Genomic DNA, 22,920 nt, shown 5'->3' on the forward strand with positions numbered 1-22,920 from the left:
GATTTGAGAACTTCAGAACTGAACTGTAAGGGGAGGACGTTTACTCGGAGAATGAATCTTAGGAATCCTGAAGGACAAAGGACAACTTGGAATTTTTCTTCCCTTAGTTTAGATGGCCAAGGAAGCAAGCTAAGCCTCAAGGGTGCACTTCCAAAGATCTGCACTAGAGGCCCCCTAGTGTCCCGCAGACCACGCGGGCCACCACACGCCCAACCTGGGATTCCAGCTCAGAACTCAGGGGCTTCAGTGTCATCCCACAGCCTCTACATCAGCCCCGGCCCATGTCCCAGACACCTCAACAAAGCTATTCAATGCAGAATCCATAAAACAGCTCACACCCCATTTATTATTTAAAAATATTTTGTTACAAAAGGAAAAAAAATACAATGCAGTATAAAAGATTGACAGCGTCATCAAGTTTATTACACAATTTTCAACCTATCAGAAAGACAAACAAATCACCGACAACAGGGGGACGGGGCCTCGGCCTTTTTGAGGGCTGGGTTTTTTTTCCTTTTGCTATCAGGAAATAAAACTAAAATTTGTGTCATTGAGTAAAAACAAAACAAAAATGGGGAGAAAAAAATTCTCCGGGTAAACGGCTTTTCTGGTATTCTATATATTTTTTTTCCTTAAACTGTCACCGTACTCCGTTTTCTCTACATTTTAAAAAGACACCCGGAGCTGCTCTCGAGGATAAGCACATCACTTAACACTTGGCCAGTTGGGCGGGGGGCCATGTTCTGAAGTGGAGGTGGGGATGGGGCTGGGGACAGGGGAAAAAAGCTACAAACGTGTAGCCTCTGTCCCAAGGGAATATGCCTGTCCAACCCTGGGGGGGACCCCCCTCACTGACTGACTGAGGGCTTCGTCAGATACGTGCAGGGAACAGAGGAAGGGTTCAGTCCAACTCAGTCTCTTCCATCTGAGCCAGAAGGGTCTCCAGTGACCCTACCGTCTCACATGCCACGTCTCTCCTCCTGCTAGGTGTCATATGCCCTGTACGTGCACGCGGTAGCGCAGGACCGCTGCGGCCGCCATCCACAGCAACCACACCACAACTTGGATGTTAGGGGAAAAGCAATTCCATTTGCCTGTGTAGAAAATGCCCCCAGAGTGGTGGTCCTTAGAACTCTGAGCTGAGCTCATCTGAGTCAGGCTCCACTTCCTCCTCACTCCTCATCAGAGGCAGGAAGCACCTCCACGTAGAGTGAGGGGAACTATTAATACGTCAACAGTCAAAAGGTGGAAAGACACCAAATCTGTGACTTCACCTGCCTACTAGTGCCAGGTTCTCCCACAGTTAAGTAAAATACGTATGTACCTGGGGGATGCAAGCCCATGCTCACATCGAACCTGAAAACAGAAAAGCCTCTATGGAAGTAGGCCACAGCTTGCCCAGCCTGCCTCCTTTCCCACCCCTCCTGGTAGTTCACAAGGGTTCTTCAGTGCTGAGGTCCGCTGTCTGTCCCCGTCTCCCAAGGGCAGTAGCTTCCTCTAAAACAAGGAAGCAGCCTTCCTGGGGGAGGGGCTCCACGTGTGAAATGGAAAAGCCCCAGGAAAGGGAACACCTAGTACAGCTGGTTATTGCAAGAGGCAACCAAGCACGAAGCAGCAGAGGGTGGTAACTGGCTCTGCCGGGCTCCCCAGCAGCAAGCAACCTCAAGGGCCTTCTTTGCTTAGGAGGGGCAAGTCCACTGAGGCGTCTGGGCAGCAGGGAGGTGGAAAGGTTCAGCCCTCTGGGAGGTCAGGGAAACGAACCGTCAATATGTAAGAGGGAAAAGCAAGAACAGGAGAAGCTCCTCCTAAGGGAATTTCTGTTCTCAGGGTCCCTCCTCCTCAAAGGGCTGGGAAGGTAAAGGAGTTAAACAAAGAAGTGGTATGTTAGCAAGGGGTTTGGACCCTCTTGGCCCCATCAAACCTAGTGCTGAGGGCAGGACCCTGGGCATATTTTGGCACACCCAGTCACTCTCCTAGATCCTGCATGGAGGATCCGTTTTCTTTGGGAAGAAAGTCTTCCCATCAACCTCACCACCGAACTGCTCCTGGAGAATCAGAAACTCCTACGTTTCCTTGGACAAAGCACCATTCTCTATGGAGACCAGGGGCCTGGACATGTTTTCTTCCTGTCTGCCACCCCTCCCAACCACACAAAGTCTTTAGGTTCCTTCCCCTGACAAACAGGAGGTGTGGGATTGGGAGGGCTGCCAGGCAGTCTTCAATCCTGTAGGGCAGAGGGTATTCCCTGGGTGTCTGAAGGGGGCTAGGGGCTTGGAGGAAGGGGGAGGGGGGTGGAGTGGCCTCCGTCCTTTAGTCCTGATCAAGGTGAGGAGATGCAAGTCCATTAAAAAAACATTTGCTTCCAACCAGACTCCTGCAATGAGAACATCAGAAGAAAAAGAAAATACACGTTAGAGGTTACCTTCTGACTGATGGGCTTACTCAAATTACACTGGCATTGTCTAAAGTTAGAATGTATGAAGTAGAATATATACACAGACAGAATGCAAGCCTGGGAAAGTGAAGGAAAGAAAGCAGGATTGTCTGGGGGTGTCTGGCACTGTGCGCAGTGAGGGAATGGTTGCAGGAGCTATAGTGAATAGAGAGAAAAAAGCAGTGACATCTCACTTTAAGGTTAGGGGGAAACAGACAATGAAATGAAGTCTCAAAGCAGTCTGACTGAAAAGGAGACTTTGGCTGGAGAAGTATAGAAACTACAACAATCCCAAAAGAGTTGCAATAAGGAAATATGGGGAGTTGAAATACCATTTCAGAAAATCTGTTCTGAGCAAGTCAGAGCTTACCTTAAGGGGAGGGGTAAAAATCTGGAAATGGGAGGTACAATGGTAAGAAAACAAATGTGCACACAACCAAACCCATTAACCCCCAAACACCCAAGAGGCCCTAGCAGGGAGCACGTACTTACACAGGAAACTCCTCAACTTTTCTTTTCAGGAAGCCTTGTTTAAAACACTCCAAACAGTGTCCTTAGAGTACGTGTGCATGCACACACACAAAGAGCCGGGAATGTTCTAACCTCTACTGAAAGTCAAGGGATTCTAAATCTTTCCCCAGACAACAGCTTTGAGTAAGGGATCAAGAAACAGCCTAATACCACAAAAGAGTTATCTGGCCAGGCCAGAAGAGAAGGCAGAGCATGGAAATAAAAAAACCAGTAGTCCCCGTTCAAGAAACCTAAAAGCACAATTAAGAACTTCTGCCAAACAGGAAGGCACTGTTAAGCCACTTACCACATCTCTACCAAACTTAAGGTCCCTAGTACGCCCAGCCCTTTTGCAGTGTTGCAGCATCAGTAAGCCGGGGAGCAGCCCGGTCAATCTGACTGCATGCACAGAAGAGAATTAATAGCTAACAGGAAAAAGGGAGATTAAATCCAGGTTTAGGACTTCTACTAATGGCCAAACCCACAACATAGCCTACACACAAATGCTCACTCTTTACGTATGCTCGTCCGTAACCTGGAGGAGCTATCCAAGAAAAAAACATCCCCAAGCTGCCCGATCCTTCAATATTCTGAACTGGCACTGTTTAATCTTGGGCTCCTCAGAATCTGTTACAGAGGCTGCTGCCTTCTGGCTTCTCTAAACACCTATGCTGGCAGGCGTTTGTCTCATTCTCTACGGGGGAAAACTGAAGCCCTCGGTGCCTCTCCACTTCACACCATTTGGGTTTTTGAATCTTTGCACCAGGAGGAAAGGAAATGAGGTGAGAATGATTAGATCTTAAGTAGGATAATATCCTCAAATAATAAGCCAAGAGCCGAGAACTACAAGAAGTTGAAGCCAAAGCCACACATTACCTAAGGATATCCTCAAATTTCAAAGCCTACACACATACTCCAAAAGAGATATAATTTGGGAATTGTCCGTACAAAACAACAAAGGAGAACTAGTACATCAAAAAAAGTCAACTGTAGCACCCAATTCTTAGAGCTTGTAGTTACATTTGGTGGTAATGTTTGGATGCAGGCAGAAGCCAAAGTGGCCGATGAGACTCTGTGCCCCAGTGGTGCTGCCCACCCTGAGAAGAATGGAAGAAAAGCTTGCTGTTTGTATTGCTGCCTCTAGACGGAACACACCTTTTGGCTCTTAGGGAACACCATCCATACAATACGAACACTAGTATTTTCTAACTAAAACGTGTTGTACACAGAACTTGCACAGTTCTCCAGCTAAATGGGCCCAAGTACCATCTCCCCAACATGAGACCTCCTACCTCACAACTTGGTGACTACAGATAGAATGCAGAGTCCTTAAGATGAGGATGTGAGAAACTGACATTTTTGGGGTGTCTGATTCAATTCTTTTGGACTAGTTATTTGGATGGAGTAACATATCTAAAGAATAAAAAATGGGGACCTGGAAAACCTGTTTCAGAGTTCCTTTTCCTCCTCTTGTCACAGGCCCGCACCAGCCAAATGACTGTTTTCTGGGAACTACTGGGTTATAGGTTCTTCAGAGTTATCCAAAGTGCACCACTCTCATAATGGAAAAACAGGCCCACTTTACAGGTAGAAGAAATGAAGCAAAATGACAGCTAATGTTTCAGGTTCAGATGTTCAATCCCCAAAATACTCATTATCAGTGGATCTCACAATTTCTCTGTCAGAAGGCTGTTAGAGCAAAGCCACCAAGAATGGCGACATGCAGTTATATGTTCTAACTGCTAAAGGGAATGTGGCCCCAGAGACTGTCATTCATCCTCTGCACAGACAAGTACCTCCCTGGTCACTATTCTAGTCTTTTCCACTCTGAAGGACCCACACTGTGAGCAGCAGGGTTAGGGAAGGGGTGGCACCTGACCCACAGCAACACTAGCAACTGGGCCAGCTCCAACAAGAGCCGGGAGACGCTGCTACTGCCACAGAAGGGGGGACAGGGACAGAGGTCTACCCTAGTGCCCGCCCTCCCGCCCACTCCGAGGCTGAGCTAGGCCAGAGCTATTTGTGAGCCCCATCTCCCCCAGCGTCCTGGAGATACATGGGTACCTCCCCCAACTCCACTTGTTGCGAAATCTAGAACCCACAGCCTAACTGTTGATTTTACATGGATTATCTTAGATTTCAGTGATGTCAAGCACTCTAATATTTTGTGGAATAAATGAGTGGTTTAAGAACAGAGAAGGAAAGCAGGTAAAAAAAATGGTAACTTTTCATTTTCCCACTCATTCGCCTCCTAAAGAAGACAACAAAACGAAATTTCCAGCTATAACTGCTTATATTAATGGCAGATAATGCCAAACAACAAAGTAGAGTGCAGCAGGGAAATATAACAGAACTCCTTTCTTTTAGTAGGCTGTCAGTAGGCCAAATGCTGCACTTGCCGACTGTTTAGGGTCCAGCTACTGCTGGTGAACTATAGGCATTCCCAGGTAGTGGCAGGGTCTCTCTTCTCGTCTTCAACCAGTCACCACCCACCTAGCCCCTAGCCACCTGAGAGCCGTTCCTAATCCTCACCCTCCTGTTCAGTTACCATTACTTCAGATCAACCAAATTGGCAAAAAAAACACACACAGAAAAACAAAAAACAAGGACATCTTCATAACACACCTGATGTGAAACCAAAGTCGAGAAGAGACTCTAAAGTCATCTGGGTCATGCAGTAGCTTCTAGGAACCACAAACAGATCATCCTAGCCAGAGTCTAGACTACTTTTAAAGGTCTCCAGACATACAGAATCAAAACCACTCTTGCTTACTTGTATACTAGAAACAATCTTTGCTGGAAGCTTTCTTTCAGTTGGGATAGCTAAATTGGTGGGATATAATGATGGGGCTGAAACGATGGGGCTGCTGTCGCCTTCCCCCCTCTCCTCCCCCACCCCAACCACTGAGGCCTGTCTGAGGAGGAAGACTGAGAAAAAGCAGAGCTGGTGATGCGGAGGGGTTAAGTCCTGAAGACACAGCTGGAGCCCCTGGATGCAGCCAAGCCTAACTCAACTTCCCCATAACCTGAGTTAATATAGTTCCCCTCACAACTCTTCTGCTTTTGTTTTGCCAAAAAAAAAAAAAAATCGCTGTAAGTTTTTTGTTCCCCGAACAAATATATCCTTCCATTGAAGTATCCTCCACACAGTCTCTACATTATTAAATATGATTTTTTTTTTTTTCCAGATCAGCTTTCTCCTAAAGTGTCCTGAGTTTCAAAGTCCCTTTAATAGATGCTAATTCTTAAAATCATCAATGTTGCACCTCAAAAACTAACAAGTAGGCCATGGTCTTACTTTTTTGTCTTGGTCGGTTTCCTGAAAAAACCTTGAAAGTTTAGTGGGGTGAAAATATAATTGGCTATCATCTACTGAGAACTTGGTATGTAACAAGTACCATGAGTGCTGAATGCTCTGGATGGACTGTCGCACTGCATTCAGCGAGACAGCTGCTCTTACCATGTTCGTTTACAAACGAGGAAAACTGAAGAGCAAAGTAACGCGGCCTGCATCACTGTGCTCTCAGCCCGGATGCCATGCTGTCTCTTGGACACCAGGTTAAGGCAGACAAGACACAAACAAAACCAGCTCAATCTCAGGTCCATTTCAGGGCGAGACTTCTCCAAACCTGCCCTCCTCAATTTTCTGTTACCTAAGTCAAAAAGTCCTCCCTTTCCCTTTATTTGCTTTAGAAAGAGAGAGCAGCATCTTCACGATCAGTACTTTTTCTTTTATAAAAGATGGCCCACAGCCAGGAGCGGGGCTTCGTCCCACCTTTCTCAGTGGTGCCGGTCCCGTTCTCTATCCCGGTGTCTCTCGTGCTCCCGGTTCCTTTCTTGGAAGTAATCATCATGCCGCTCTTCGTTATGAAGCAGGTCCCGGTGCCTCCTACTGCTCTCCCGGGACCGGCTAGGCGACCGCTCTCGGGACCGGTGTCTCTTCCTATTAGAAAGATCCTTCAGCCTCACTCAGAGGACCTACCACATGCCTTCCAAGAGTGTTGTGTTTCGGTGTCTTCCAGTACTTGTCTGAACCACTTTTCTATGATGGGCCCAATGTCTGAGAATGTTAGCTCTTTGACGCCTAGTCTTTTTGGGGAAAATCGTTAAGTCAAATGTGTTGAGGTCTTACTAATGTATCAGGCACAGTGCTAGGAGCTTTACATGCTTATCTCACCCAATCTCTACAACAGGTCCATCAGAGAAGTACCACTCTCGTCCCTTTTTTTAAAAATGAGAAAAATGATGCTTAGAAAGCTGAGTGATTGCTATACTCAAAGCCATACAAGTACTCGGGAGCAGAACTGGGATTCGAATCCAAGCCCGTATGGCTTCAAAGCCCACGTTCTTAACTACACCGGTCTATCTACTCCTAAATAGCCCACTGCCTCACCCAGCACGGACTGCAGACATTACAACATTTGTTAATGCAGATGCTTGGTTAATTCCTTCCCCTTAAAGACATCAGGGCGAGCCTGCTCTTCCAGCCAGGGTCTTGCCAGATCCCCTGGGCTCTCTTCCTCCCCCTGCCAATCCCTGGAAGAGTGCTGCTCGGGGCTGGTAGGCCGCTGGAGCAACCGACAACTCACCTGGACGAGCTCCCGCTGGCACCCACACTGTAGGACTTGGCTTCAATGCCATGAAGACAGTCCTTAAGAGAGGAGATGAGGACACGGCAACGCTCATCATTGGCGACCCGGGACTGTTTGATAACAGCAATGGCTGTGAGCAGCGTCTCAATCGCGTCACTGTAATCCCCTGACAGGGGACGGATGGGAAAGGCCAAGGATGAGCAGAGGCAGTAAACTAACTGGATCAAAAGGAGAACTCAGGAGGACACAAAGCAAGAGTAACTAGTTCCCACAGAACCATGGTAAGATGGATGAGGCTTAAGTGGCAGGTGTAAAAGTGGACGGCACCTATATTCCAACAGTTTGCAATCAGACAGGTTCTCCGATGTTGCTAGTGGACATGCAAACCAGGGCAGGGCGGTCTGAGGGTGATCTGACAATACCCATCACAATAAACAATGTGCATACTTTCTGACCCAGCAATTCTAAGAATGTCCTACTTCTGTTCACAAGTATGTATGCTTAACAATGTTACATTTCAGCATTATTTTATCAAGAAATCAGACATAAAGTTCCTTCAGCAGGGTGCTATAATAAATTATGGGACATTGGTTTTATAAAATACTACATAGTTGTTAAAAAGCACACGATAAATCTGTAGGTAAACAAAATAATCCACATAAAGCGCTTAGCACAGTGCCAGGCACACAGTAAGGGCTCAATAAATATTAGGTACTATTTATACTGACAGATGTCCAGATTATATTAATTTCTAAAAATCTGTAAAAACACTATTCCGTTTTTGTAAAAATAATAAAAATTATATATATGTTGTCATATGCACAGAAAAAAAAATCTGAGGGACAGACACTAAATTGTAGAAGGTGGTCTTGGTGGTGGTCCTTGTATAAAGGACTTTTATTAATTACCACTGCACATTTCTAAGTCTGAATTATTTTAAATCTGTCATCAAATGCGTGTACACATATATATAATGTGTATCTAACATGTCTACGTGTGGAGTGTATTTATATATTTTTTTTAAATTACGCTGCCATCAAGAACTAGCCCCCTTCATTCCCCAAAGGGGAGCAATGCCTGGCTCAGGGATCGTGGTCAGGGGCTGGGTACTTGCACAATGCTTTTCCAAGCTAAATCAAGCGCATTACAGACAGAAGATAATGCGAGGAAAGCATAACACCAGACAGGGGTCCAGTGATGAGGACTGGCTGCCTCCTCTGTGCAGGGCAGCAAGAACAGAATGGAAACTGTGCAGGAACTGGGATTCTGTGGAAGTCCAGGAACACCGGGATGTCAGCTCTATTGGGGTAGGGACTTTTTGCTTATTTTGTAGGCATTCAATAAGTATTTGTGGTTTGAATGACTGGAATGAGAACAACAAAAAGGAAGGGAGACAGAGATTCAGTTACTGATCATCTCAAAGTGAAGGAGTTGGTAAGGAAGTACAATGACTATTTCCTTTATACTCCTCTGTATATTGGACTTGTTAAAATGAGCACAGATTACTTTCTAATTAAAAATCCTTCAGATGTCAATGAAAGTTTTCTGGAGGAAAAAAAAAAAGAGAGAGAATACATGTATTTCCTGTCTTTAACCTACTCTGTGGATTCAAATTTTGCAGCCAAAGATGAGAAATTACAGAAAACAGATGGTAATATTTAGTGTTAACTTATTTCTTAGGAGATCTGACAGTCCCCATTTACATTAATGTGGGACACTCACAAGAAGGAAGCGAATATGACTCATATCATAATGTGAAACTTGGACCAGAACCCTATAAAGAACCAAAGATTCCATGCCAGGGCTCTCCGAGTCACAGCTCCTGGTTCTGCCCACTTAATACTGACAGCAGAGCAAGAGTTAGCTGTAAGGGCACGTTATGTCTTTCGATGACACCCAACAGACTTGCCCCTTTCTAGGATAGGCTACAGGCAGGCCAGAAGTTCTGTCTAGACCCCCAAATATAAAGAGATTCCATATCAAACCACATCTAGTTGGGGCATCAGTCCTAAAAAACCTGGGATCTACACTAGGCACTACACAGACAATAGATCCACTGATCAACTACTGAGACCTCCACAAAGCCAGGAATTTCATTCTACAACAAATACTACAATAAGATATTATTAGTTATTTATAATCTAGTCACTAAATTTGTTTTCACGGGGCAGGTCTGGATACAAGCTAAATAAATAACACCCTGGAGCGTCCCTGAAGCCACACAATCAGGTTACATACTACTCAAAAGGTGCCACTCTAGAGAATCTAACAGTGTGCTCAAACTTTATCTAGTTGAACTTGCCAACGGAAATGAGAAGACACGAAAGAACTAAAGGTAAGGAGAAGACAGCAAAGGTAAGCGTGAGTTACCTGCACTGGCTCCAGATACCGCTTTGGAAATGGCACTGCTGGAAATTGCTCTATTTCGCTTCATGATCTCTTCAAATTCTGCTTCACTCACTGTGGAGGGCGGAGGGCCCGAATCTCGGCTGCACAGAAATAACACCGTTCCTGATTGCCCGCACCTCTCATCATCTTTACCATATCCTACAGTACATTGTTACTTAATCATGCTCTCCCCTATGATGTCTTAAATGGTTCTTAGCCTGCTGACATTTTATGTGTTCACATTCTCTTCAAGGACAGGATTTACAACATATTCTTTTGTAATTCTGGCGTGACCCAATAGCGCTAGACATTCACAGCATCCCTAACAGCCACATACAGCCCTCGATTTAATCAAGATCCTTAAAGAGGAATATGAAAGACACGGTTTGGGTCAAGAGACTTAGATGCAAATGAAACACCAAATAAAAAACATTATCTAACAGATGGTTAACTATTTCCCAGGACTCAACACTACGACAACAGAGTTTCCACAAGGGAGAACACAAGAATTCACTCACTCACTTCCTCAGGGAGAACAAAATGCTTAACACATGGTCTACCCTACTATACCTGGCTCAGATCTGAAAGGAACAAAATAGTCCTTACCTGCCATGGTGGTTATAGGGTGCTGAGGCCTTCATGTAAGTATCTGGTGGAGGCCCCACTGTAGCATTTGGTGGGGGGAAGAAGGCTGGATTGAGGTGAAGGGCAGGCGGGATGGCCCCAGGGGGAGGTACAGCCAGATGAGGAGGTAATCGAGGAGGAGGGGGCATGAGATGCTGGTAGTGGATGCCAGGAGGAGGAGGAGGGACCCCAAAGCTTGAGGAGAGAGGAGGTGGGGGTGGAATTGGGGGTGGGGGCAGACCCATCAGGGGGAGGGCTGAAGGAGGGCGATTGAAGTAGGGCAGCACACTGGGGGGCTTATCCACACGGGCAGATGAGGGTACAAGGTTGTCAGAGGGCGTGGCCCGTCCATCAGCAGAATCACTAGAATCCCGGGAATGGGCCCGTGGAGGTATTCCTATGAAGCAAAACAGAACTAACGTTACTGCCCAAGGCTTTACACGTACCCATGGGAGCACATCATCTTTCAGCAAGAGTCCTCCGACACCATACTGAAGAAGGCGACAGGCAGCTGAGAAAGAAGGTAAAATCATCTACTCCCTTTTCTTCAGCCTCAGAAAAAAAGGGCAGAGGCAAGTTAGTTAAGTCATAATCCCAGAAAGCAGTATCACCCCAATTCCATGTCAAAGAATGATCTTTATCTAGAACTCTTTGTGCTTCACACTTAATTTATCCTTAGATTTGTTTTCTATTTCTAAATGCAGGATCCTAATTAACCCATGAGAAAATGACGCTGTTGAGAAGTATGTTCATTACAGTTCAGCTGGATTCAAGGGGATGTGAAATCACCCGTCCCTGATTAAGAGGTTCAGGGCCTCTCTCCTTAGACCAGTACTATGCCACTGTGCATCTGAAATTTTCTCTTTGCAAAGGCACTTTGGCCAAGGGATTTGGGGTAAGTGAGGGAAGGGCAGGGGATAGATACTTCCTCCATCCACATACCAAAACTGGTCACTGGGATGGGGAAGAGACATACACCACAGAAGACTAGAGGTCAAGTGAGAAAGAGAGAGAAAATGGGAGGTAAGCCAAGACAAGATGTGCTCACAGAATGAGCAGATGGCACAGGTGACAGCAGGGACTCCTAGTAAAAAACAAGCCTCATATCTGGGGAACTCCCACTACATTTCAATGGCCCACACACAGTACCCCACAGGAACATCCCCATAGCACCTTGGTGTGGTGGTATGCACAACAAGGGCTCACACATGCTTGTTTACAACTGGGGACGTGGCTGTCCATTGTCAAATCACTCAGTTAAACTTGTCCACTCTCTCCAATTTAAGTCTACTCCAAGCCTGGTTAATGTGGAATCCAATAGAAGAACATGAGCCCATGGCCTTTGGAGTCTTGGGAGACAGAGAGATGCTGTTAGCAGTCAAATGTGGACAGAAAGGTGAGCGCTCCTTAAACTAACACTTGCTGGTAAACCCAACTCGTTTCAAGCATGGGGGGACCCATCATCTCAGCAACCGTCTTGCTTTCTCCACTGTAGTAGATCACTGGTGCCTATCGTGGCACGCCTGTGCTTCATGTCTCATCCACATGGCAACTTGTTTCTTCCCTGAGTTCTCTCAAACCAAAGAAAGAGGTATTAGCAAGTGGGATCCTCTGAAAGTTAGTCTTCCTCCCAGCTACTCTTCCCACTTCTGCAAGGATTCTGTTTTGTACCTATGGCTACAATCCCAAGAGTAGCAACCATTTTTAGGCAGAGGAAGTCCACCAGCTGCACTTAGTGAATTAACAGAACCCAAGTCTGTCAACGTGACAGAGCAGAAAAACACCACTCAGTCACCACCATCATTTCAGCAAAGAAAGGGAACACTGAGGAGTAAATAGCTAAGCGGAAGTAGGATGTTATCCCTGATGCAACTGTACATTTATGCAACTTAGGAAAATCAGAAAAGGGTTGAATTATACAAAGGCTCTTAAACAGAGGAACTTGAAAATTCAAGTTGTCAAAGAAAAGTGTGTGCCTTTTAACCCAGAGCAATGAGAGTTCACACTATACCCATCTAGGCTCTCAATCTAGTTAAAAGAACACTTGTTCCTATGCAAGAGAGAAGTGGCCGTATCTCCACCTTCAATAAATCAATACAAGGTCCCAGTGGACCACCCAATTCAGTACAAGGCACTATTTTGAGAGCAGGACCTAAGATGACAGAACGCAGGTGATGACACTTCCCCCCCACCCCCACCCCTCACCCCCACTGTCATAAAAGAAAAGTAAAGGCAGTTGGCTGCTTCAGGCAAGGCCTTGCAGGGTGGCTGCACCTTGTGAGGTCAGGACAATCCAAGGTCTGGTCCTCAGGTTTCGCAGGTTCAGAAACTCGACTTTAACAGTTCACCCAGGGGTGACTGGACCCTAGGAAATTGATTCACGCTAACCAAACTCACAAGAGACTGATTCATAAACCAGAATGCCAATTTATTAATTTACAATGAGAAATATAACTGCCAAGCAGACCGGAATACTTGTGTCGGCTGGTCAGCGCATTCTCTTCCCAGTAGGAGAGCCTAGTTGGGAAACCAAATTAGTATCAGAAGGTGGCTTGGTGAGTACAGAATCAGGACAAAGGGAGTAAAGTGAACTCAAGGGACACTATCATCAAGCTAAGGTAGTATGATGCAGCTTTATCAGTGGGAAATACTTGCCAAGCAGACTAAAATATCAGGTTAACTCAAAGGGCACCCTCTCCCCTGGACAGTGCTGGAGAAACATTGTTAAACTCTTCTTTTCCAGCATTCCTTTTGGTTGATTCCTTACAGAGCACCCTTCCAGCACATGTTTATGACAAGATTATAGCCATCTTTACAAACATTACCTGCATGTTAGGGCAGCTGCTTGTTATTTATAAAGAGCACGTATTATAATTAAGCCCATTCACTATACACTGATTTGTTAGACAAAACCACATAATTTAGAGTTGGCAGGAACTTTAAACATCATGTATCTACTTCAGAGAGGGGAAGAGGCCCTAAGCAGTACAGTGACTTGCCCAAGGTCACACAATTGAGTCAGTGGCAGAACCAGACTATAACCGGAACCTACCTGACTCTCAGCACAGTGCTCTTTTCTGTACACAGCCTCATTTTTGGGTCTACTAATTGAACATGCCACCACCCATAACCACCACCACCCTCCCCCCACCAACTCCTCCACATAGCAGGCAGAACCCACAACACAGAAAACAAACCCACAAACTTGCCCCCCTTCATACAGATGGTCTCCACGTACCCCCTCTTGGGACTCGGACGCACTCACGTTTCCGAGCCTGTGCCTCAAACTGTGACAGGTTCTGCCGGGTGGCCGGCCTCACGTCCACTTTTTCTCCATTAAGAACTTTTCCTGGAAGGAGTTCCAACAATTTGTGGACAGAGTTTTCAGAGGCTACCACCACCTCAGCATACCTTGGGGAAGAAAAATTAAAAATGAGTGAGATATACTAGCCAACCAAGAGAAAAACAAAGAAACTCTCTTCCACTTTTAGTGAAAATGGGTAAAGCAAAAGATACCTTACTAATACAACATACACAAAACTACCATTAACAAAAAGGTGTCAGCCTATAATCTTCCTATTTATCTGGAATCAGAAATCAGCTCTTTTTGCCCCTCAATGTATGGACATTGTTACATTGCAGCTAGGTCCCCATTCTAAGGTGCTCTGCCAAAACCAAGGCAATAACCTGGGCCAGGGGTCGGAGGGATTAAAATCCAGGGCCAAGGGGCACGTGGGTGGCTCAGTCGTTATGCGTCTGCCTTCGGCTCAGGTTATGATCCTGGGGTCCTGGGATCGAGCCCCGCATCGGGCTCCCTGCTCCGCGGGAAGCCTGCTTCTCCCTCTCCCACTCCCCCTGCTTGTGTTCCCTCTCTCGCTGTGTCTCTGTCAAATAAATAAATAAAATCTTAAAAAAAAAAAAAAAAAATCCAGGGCCAAAATACAGCGTAGACCTGTTATCCTAATGATGACAAACTAAAAGGGGCTTCTCGAATCCAGACCTCACCCTTTGGACTGGCCATTTGCTCGATTCTCTGCAAATTTCAACTCCACCACATCATAGACTCCTATAGAGCGAATAACCTGGATCAGCTGCTGGTCTGTGGTCCACTGGGGCCGGCAAGATGGAAAAGGAAGAAATGTCAAGAGCTACACCCCCTCCCCACCTAGAATGTCCCAAACCCTTTCCCCAAACCTAGGATTCTAGTCACAACCATGACCTCCCACAGAAACCCAAGAGCCCATCAACAGTTCAATTAGTGCAGGCTTTTCTTATTATCCTCACCCACCCAGAATTCCAAAACCCCCCACCCCCTTCCCAATCCCCATCTTTTGAGATTAAGAAAATTAAAACCTACTTTAACTTTGACTGCCATTTGGGCTGGCGGGTCATCAGTTCAAACAATGATTACTAACGGCTTTTAATTACAGACCTGACAGGCTACAGTTTGACGACTGTCAGGAACTTTCCCCTCAGTACGTACATTTCCTAATTTGGACCCTCCCTCCACCAGCCCCAAAACTTGTCTGTCACACAAGAACTTTTGCAGAACAACAATGACCACCTACCCTGAGTGTACTAGAACTATCAAGGTCTTTGATCCCTGTCACCCACTGTTATCAAAGAACCACTGAATGACCACCAAGAGTTCAAGGTGTTCATTCGAAAATCTCATCCCACAGACGACCCTGCTAGACATAAAGCCCCAGGGTCAGGGGCATTAACAAGATGGCAGAAAAAGCAACTACCCACTTATTGCTTTCTTCGGCACCAGTACGTCCTCAGGATAGTTCTCTTTCAGAGATCAATCCAACCTGATCCCAGGAAAAAGAAATCCAACCCCATCAGAGCACAAAACAGTGCAACAGTGGTTTTTGAAAATGCCATCACCTCCCAGCGCTCTCCCTCCAGCCTACCCAGGAGGCTTTTTGGTTCCCCATGCTCACCCAGGAGAAGCTGCCCACGTAAACAGCAGCTCGCCTATTGCGGAGGCCGCTGTACGTGTACAGGATCGCAGGACTCTTGTTATTGGGCTTGGGAGATGGCTCCTGGCGAACAGGAGGTGGTGGCTCAGTGCTGCTGCTTCTGTCATCTGAGGGCTGTGAGGTGGCTGTCAACACGTCATCGTACAGGTCAATCTGATCTGTATTGTTGAACTCTGGGTCCTAAGAGATGGGTTGGCAAAGGTGGGTTTGCAGACCTTCCACTGGGTTCATTCTATTTCATTCTAGTTTACTTAGAATCCACAGTCAAATACTTTATAAAGCAACGTACAAAACTTCCTTGTTCTACTCTAGGAAGCTAGATAAGAATAATTTTCACTTAAAACCATTTCACTGAATTATGCTTCTGCAGGTTTTTCTCTCAAGACCTTGTTAGTAGGCTATAATGTTTCCAGCTTCAGCCAACTGTAAGAATCAAAAGGTACATGATGATTACACAAGCAAACTAAGAACACATAAAGATGCACCTGGCTACTGCTGTCAATGAGGTCAGCTTCTAAAGACCACATCTAAGAGTAAGGAAAACTTTCCACATCTTATGCTATTTCTAAAATCAAGAGTTACACAAACCTTACAACTCTATTTAATAAGAGAATATATTCATTTAGAAATAAAAAGCAGGGAAAAGCATATTAAAGTGGGAACCCAGAATGCAAAAAAGAATTAGTGTTACTAGTTTAAACTTTTAGATTTACACAAATGATTCAGAGAAGCTCTAAAACTCATAGTACACAATCCCATCTTTCCAGTAACCATCAAAGGAACATTTTTAAAAAAGGGAAAAGGATAACTCAGAGATTTTCCCTTACTATTTCTCAGATGACAACGCAGCTCCAATACATTATTGAGACACTTAGACATAAGAGACTTTTGGGAGCAACACCAGAGATGTTCAATGATACACAAAAACAGTGAAGTTCTCGCAAATCTAAGGGTCAGAAAACAGGACAAGCACCCACACCATAAGCTATGTCACAGTAAGCATTTACAACATGAACATGTACTCCGAAACATAATCAGAAATATACTTTTTATGTGTTAGTGTTTACTTGTTTATTACTGTTATGGACTGAATGTGTCTGTCCCTCCAAAATGCTATGTTATAACCCTATTCCCAATGTGATGGTACCAGGAGGTGGGGTCTTTGGGAAGTAATTACAATTAGACCAGGTTTTGAGGGTGGAACCCTCATGAACAGGATTAGTGCCCATATAAGAGCCAAGAGAGAGAGCTTGCTTGCTCTGCTCTGCATCCATGAGGATATAAGCCGGCATTCTGCAACCTGGAAGAGGGCCCTCACCAGCACCCAAACCTGACTTCAACCTTCCAGTCTCCAGAACTGTGAGAAATAAATTTGTTGTTTATAAGCCATTAATGTTTTGGTATTCTGTTAAAACAGCCAAATTAATGCTATATACCCAAAATCCTAAAACCATAAGAACTACTACCAGGAGATCTTAATGTTTCAGATTTGGAATATTATCTCAAAGAGCTCTTTTTATGTTAAGTCTCAAACAGTACTTTTTCAAATAATATTCTAAAACATCCCAACAGTGCTAAAGATGATGCTGCCAAACTGAAAGAGAAAGAAAGAAGTTCAAAGTGTTTTAAGGGAACTACAGCTCATTCATGTCATTGCTGTGTTTTTAAAAAGGGAATAAAGGAAGAACCCACGTTAGGTAACTTGTCTAGTTCCCTGAAGAAAGAGAGCACTTCCTCCAATGCAACTCAGGACAGGAAGCCCCAATAACTTTCTCTCTTCAATTCCATCATAAGAACTGTGGAATCTAAAGTGAGACTAGAGAGGGCACTCACTACAAAACTCATTCCTAGACCTATATACCATCACAAACTTCTGGAAACCATCTTTTAGTTTCTCAGTTCATCTGAAGTACAGTGGAAGAACAGGTACACAAAGGTAGCATTATCAGACTGTTCTGATAATGAAGGGGAAAGGATTCTACTTCCTGAGGCATATAAATAATTTCAAATATTACAAATACTCTAAAAAACCCCACAAGAGAGGAATTTATACCTTGTAAAAATATCAGAGAGAATGGCAAAAGAAAGTAACCTTTTTGGAGGGAATACAAAAATAAGAAAAGGCAGGGGATGCCCAGATAGCTCAGTTGAAGAGTCAGACTCCTGGTTTCCACTCAGGTCATGATCTCAGGGTCATGGGATCGAGCCCCATGTCGGGCTCTACACTCAGTGTGGAGTCTAGTTGAGATTGTCTCCCTCTCCCTCTGCCCTCCCCTGCTCATGTGCTCGCTCCCTCTAAAATTAAAGAACTAAAATCTTAAAAACTTAAACAACAAAAGGAACCAATGAAGACAAATAAGCACAGGAAGACTGTTCTAGGTAGTCAAATTTATAAACAAAGAAGCATCCTGCATAAAGAGTATGTAAAGAACAGGAAGAGAAGCTAACATTGGAGAGCACAGGGTGGATAATAAATTGAGTAAAGTGAAATGCTAAAAACTTGACAAATACAATGGGTATAAAATACTTCATAGCCCTTATGTCTCAAAGAACTGCAACTCTAAACAAAATCATTTATTTACTCATTCATATAGTAGGTATGGTGATATGCCCTTATGGTTCAAGGTAAAGGAAGAAGATGGAAACCACTGGATCCTCTCTGATGTTCTAATCCTTAGAGAGCACTACTTCACACCAGGGTGCTTTTTCAATTTAAATCAAAGATTCTGAAATAAAACTTAAAAGGGGAATGAGGAAACACACTATCTTGGATACTCAGTGGAACCAAACTGTAATTCCTTCTAGGCAGTACCTGTGATTCAGAGATTGTGTCTAAAATTTATAATACAAAAATTACCACTGATAATTGGGTAGTAAACTAACACCCAGATCTGGACAGCTCAGAGACCGCACACATCACCAGGAAATCTCCAATATTGTAAGCCTAGGCCAATAATCTACTCTTTCAGGACCCTTAAAGAACACAATAGACTCAAGTCCTGAAAAACCTTGTATATGGATTACCTTACCACTTTTAAGAAGCACAAAAGGATTCAATGAATCCAAAACTGTCACAAGATTCAAATGGTTTCTCTGGGCCATAGAACCTTGGTTCAAAATAGTTGGTGGAAACTGCTCTGATGCACAGAGCAGGCCTGTTGAGGAGTCTGTTGAAGAAACAACGTATCAAGTTCTGTTTGGATTTAAATCTACTGGCAACACCAATTCATTTTAACTTCTTCAGCTGGTAAGACAGAAAAACAGGTTAAGGGCCTGAGGTTTTTCTGATTACCAAATGAGCTGGTGATTTATGCAGTATTGGATTAGGTTAAAGCAAAATCTAATTCTACAAATTAAGTGAAAAATACAATGTTTTATGTGCACTGATGCTGAAGGTTTCATTCCAGGGAGATTAAAAAGTAAGTATGTATTTAAAACTGAATAAAGATCTCAAGAAAAATTTTGTGTTTAATAGCATAGGAAGAACTATGACTGTCTCTGAAGCTTTTTAGATAAAAAAGAACTTGCATGATTTTGAATTTAAGTAAGAACTTCTCCAACTGTGTGCTCAATGTTTCTACCCTCCAACCCCCTTTTCCTGGTATCTGAGGGAAGTAAGAAAGGCTAGGATTTATGGTTCTCAAAGCCACCTACTTGATACCATTGTTCTTTTAATTGTAACTAAAACTCTCAGTTTTTGGCTTTATAATGACTAGCTCTAGTCCTCACCTTATGCCCTCCTTCCCTGCCACTGTCCACTGCCCTCAACCACCAGGAACGAACTCTTTTGAACACAGGGATCCATTTCTTCCCTGTTCCCTCATTAGTACTGACACTGTGCCTAGCAAACAGAAATTGCTAAGTACTTGTTGATGGAAGTAGCGAACAGAATTGGGCAATGTGCAAAGCACTTTGCTTAGCACTAGGAACAGAGGCAAAACACTCAGCAAAGCGGCAGCTCTCACTTTTCCAGAGTACCTCTCTCCAGCCCAAGAGAGCAGCTGTGAATTTTGACTCCTAATGTGACAGGAGTATAGTAGCTCTGCAAAAGAGCTCGTCGTAAGAGATCAGGGAGTCAGCACCATAGGGTTCCATCCAGGAACTGTGTTCATTCTGCTTGGGGAGCAGAGTACGTGTGACAGGGCTCTTGTGCACGAGTCGGCTCGGGATGAATCCTTAATATTCCTAAAACATTCTAAAATACAACCTGTACTGGCTGCCTTCAGTCTAACCTTGCTTTTAACAATCCTTGCCAAACAGAACTTTAATCACTGTTTTAGCAGCCTCCAAACTACACTAAGCCCAGCTTTACCAAAAATTAACTCATTTGGTGGAGGGGGGATGTGGGCACTAGGCGGCACCCCTCCCTGGACCTTCCAAAAATGGACATAAAACATTCAAAATCTATACTTCTTTCAACTTGCCAAGCATTAAATATTGTCCGTTTGGTATAAATGTCTACTAGATTCCACATACCATCTTTGGACTATCTTAAACCCATAAAAAAGTCCTTTCTAACTAGAGATAGGAGAACAAATTGAGGCCAATGTCTTCTACTCTGACAAAGCAGTGACCACTGGACAAGGCCTGTGCCTTGTCTAGAATCTCCAAGTTATACTGCTTAAGAAATTAGATTTCCATTTTTTTCAGATCAAATGTGGCTAGACCTGCCCTGTTCTTCCAGTTTCTCAAAGTGAATCAGAACCATTGTTATCAACCCACAGAGAAGGAAATTAAGGGGGAAAAAGGGTTTTTATTAATGAAGAACTATGAGAACCTCCTTTTCTTCCTGTCTTGTATTAAAAATGAAACAAAAACAAAAATAACCCTCAACTTATAAAGAGTAGTAAAGATCTGATTCAAAGTTAATATGGAAAACAATAGTGTATAGCTAAATTAATATACTAAACCTTTCTTTTCATCCATAATCATTTGACTTGTTTGAGCTTAAAAAGTTTTTTTCGGGGCACCTGGGTGGCTCAGTCGTTAAGCATCTGCCTTCAGCTCAGGTCATGATTCCAGGGTCCTGGGATCGAGCCCCACGTCGGGCTCCCTGCTCAGAGGGAGGCCTGCTTTTCCCTCTCCCACTCCCCCTGCTTGTGTTCCCTCCCTCACTGTGTCTCTGTCAAATAAATAAATAAAATCTTTAAAAAAAAAAAAAGTGGTTTTTTTTTTCACATATTTAGGTCAACCGGCAGCCACATGTAGATGACTCCAGTTTATCTGAGGAAACATGGCAAAATGTTTAAATGGTGAAGCTGATGGGTACAGCTCACTATACTATTCTACTTTTGTGTTCTAAAATCTCCATGTTAAAATGGCACAATGTGTTAAAAAATTTTTTAATGTAAACTTACGTTTGCTGTAGTATTTTTTAATTTTACATTAGTCAAGTAAAGAAAATGACATGTATAAGACCTCTGTTGCCTTGTATAAAAGTCAGGGTCTAACCAGGGGACCTTCTTTCTCTAATCTGTTCTTTTTATCCTCTTTCCAGGTCCTTATGTGTACCACTGAAAGATCCTAATGGGAAGAACCAGTTTACTCAAGTAAACTGGGGCTGAAAACAATCTGCACAAGATATTACTAAGTTTTAAATAGAGACTATGGAACATTCTTGATTGACCTCAGTATGTTAGATTATTGTTTCAAGGGACATCACTACATAATGTTCCTTAACATAACATAATCAACCAACAATCCAGGGTATATGAGGGGGTCTACACATACTTTTTAACTGGTTTGTCCAACACCTTTACTCCTACCCTCAAAACAATCAGATTCATCAATAAAATAAAATCTATTACACCAAAATGCCTATGTACCTCTCAAGACTACAAACTACTTACAGAAGGAAGACCCAAAACAATCAGAATGAAGCTGCAATTAAATGCTAAAGTACGTTTTTGCACTGCCTTATGGAGAAGAGGATTATATTTCTCCAGCTACCCTTTCAAAGCATCGCAAAGCGGGGCGCCTGGGTGGCTCAGTGTGTTAAGCCTCCGACTCTTGATTTCAGCACCGGTCGTGATCTCAGGATTGTGATCTCAGCTCTGCACTGGCATGGAGTGCTTAAGATTCTCTCTCCCCCTCCACCCCCTTTCCCTCTCTACAAGAAAAAAAAAAAAAGAACTGCAAAGGAACGGGTATGAACACCGTCCTCATGAATACTACGGCAAACGTTAAGTGTGATTTTTTAAGTGTGGTTAGTCTTTGAGGAGATTGACACCCAAGTTTGGCCTCCTGGGGGAGCAAGTTCCACAGGTTGTTTCATCATTCTATTAAACCTGATTTTTATTTGCTCTTAAAGCTTGTAAAATTAAGCCTTGGGAGCTGAAAATTAACATAAAGCGGAATGATCAGGCGTCTTGAAAGTCTGTGATAGAGTAAAATTTTAGACCCGATAGAGGGATGTTCAGGCCGAGCAAAGACTGCCATAGCTTGGAACCACTGCAAGTTTGGTGAAAGTGATTCTTCAGCAGATCCAGTAAAGTCCCAATGCTCCCGATGACCCCTCACCTGATTGAACTCCTCGTCAGCATATATATCAATCAAGTCCACTCCTTCTGACATGGCTCCGGAAGGAAGATCGCGAGACCGGAGAACGGACAAAGTAAGGAAGATGCCACTGCGGTATCCTGAAAGAGGCAAGAGTTCGAAGGCATGAGGGTCCCGGGCCGGGAGAAGAGCAATGGTTGCCAACCTCCCGTCTCCAGAGACGCAGCATCCCGGCAGCCCAAGCTCGGTCCCACCCGCTCCGCCCCGCCCCCGGCCTCGCGCCGCCCCTCGCTCTCCCAGGCCGCCGGGGCTCGCGGGGCTCGCTGCCCATCACCCTCGGGCCCGACCCGAGTTGCGCCGCAGCTGCCCGTGGCGCGACGGCAAAGTCCAGGCCTCTGCTCCTAGGGGCCCTGGGACGGCGCTGCGAAGAACGACCGCGGCGAAGCCCGCAGCCCCAGCCCGCCGCACCTGCCTAGGCCCCAAAGCGGTCCCGGCTAGAGTCCCCGCGGGTCGTGGAGCTCCAGCCGCCTCCGCTCCCCACCCAGGCCTAGTCCTCGCCCCCAACTAGGCCCGCCCCGCTCCCTCCCCACAGACTCGGCCCGGCGCCCTCGGCCTCCTCCCTCAAAGGCCCGCACCTCCCCCCGCCCGCCGACTCCGGCTGCCCCAAACTCAACCGACCCCCTCCCAGTTTCAGCGCTGGCCCCGAGCCCTCTTCCGGCCCAGCCGGCCCCCGGCCGCGCGCCCCCGTTACCGGGAATATGGCGGCGGCGGCGGCGAGTCCGGACTAGGCCCGAAGCGCGCGAACCGCTCTCGGCCCCAGGTCCCGCCCCCCCGCCGCTTGCGTCACACGCACAGCCACTTCCGCCATACGCAGGGACGCATCTTCCGG

The 22,920-nt window shown here is 45.0% G+C and overlaps 1 protein-coding gene across 7 annotated transcripts; it reads right to left on the bottom strand.

Moving 5' to 3' along the window:
• Positions 1-318: 318 nt before the first annotated feature.
• CPSF7 (cleavage and polyadenylation specific factor 7) lies at positions 319-22,869 on the bottom strand. 7 transcript variants are annotated; one of them, XM_035012967.1, is made up of 11 exons: positions 22,783-22,869; positions 22,053-22,171; positions 15,495-15,713; positions 14,554-14,657; positions 13,787-13,959; positions 10,531-10,945; positions 9,907-10,025; positions 7,534-7,702; positions 6,720-6,887; positions 2,805-2,825; positions 319-2,374 (listed from the first exon to the last, which is right to left on the bottom strand). In XM_035012967.1, the coding sequence occupies exons 2-9, from the start codon at positions 22,104-22,106 to the stop codon at positions 6,725-6,727; spliced, it is 1,416 nt and encodes a 471-aa protein (XP_034868858.1). In that variant the 5' UTR covers positions 22,107-22,171; positions 22,783-22,869; the 3' UTR covers positions 319-2,374; positions 2,805-2,825; positions 6,720-6,724. The 7 variants fall into 7 exon arrangements, with proteins under 7 accessions (XP_034868858.1, XP_034868857.1, XP_034868856.1 ...); XM_035012966.1 differs by lacking the exon at positions 2,805-2,825; XM_035012965.1 differs by having other exon boundaries at positions 319-2,825.
• Between the last annotated feature and the right edge of the window lie 51 nt (positions 22,870-22,920).

Source organism: Mirounga leonina, unplaced genomic scaffold (assembly GCF_011800145.1).
Source record: "Mirounga leonina isolate KUSES-001 unplaced genomic scaffold, KU_Mleo_1.0 Mir_166, whole genome shotgun sequence".
NCBI lineage: Eukaryota > Metazoa > Chordata > Mammalia > Carnivora > Phocidae > Mirounga > Mirounga leonina.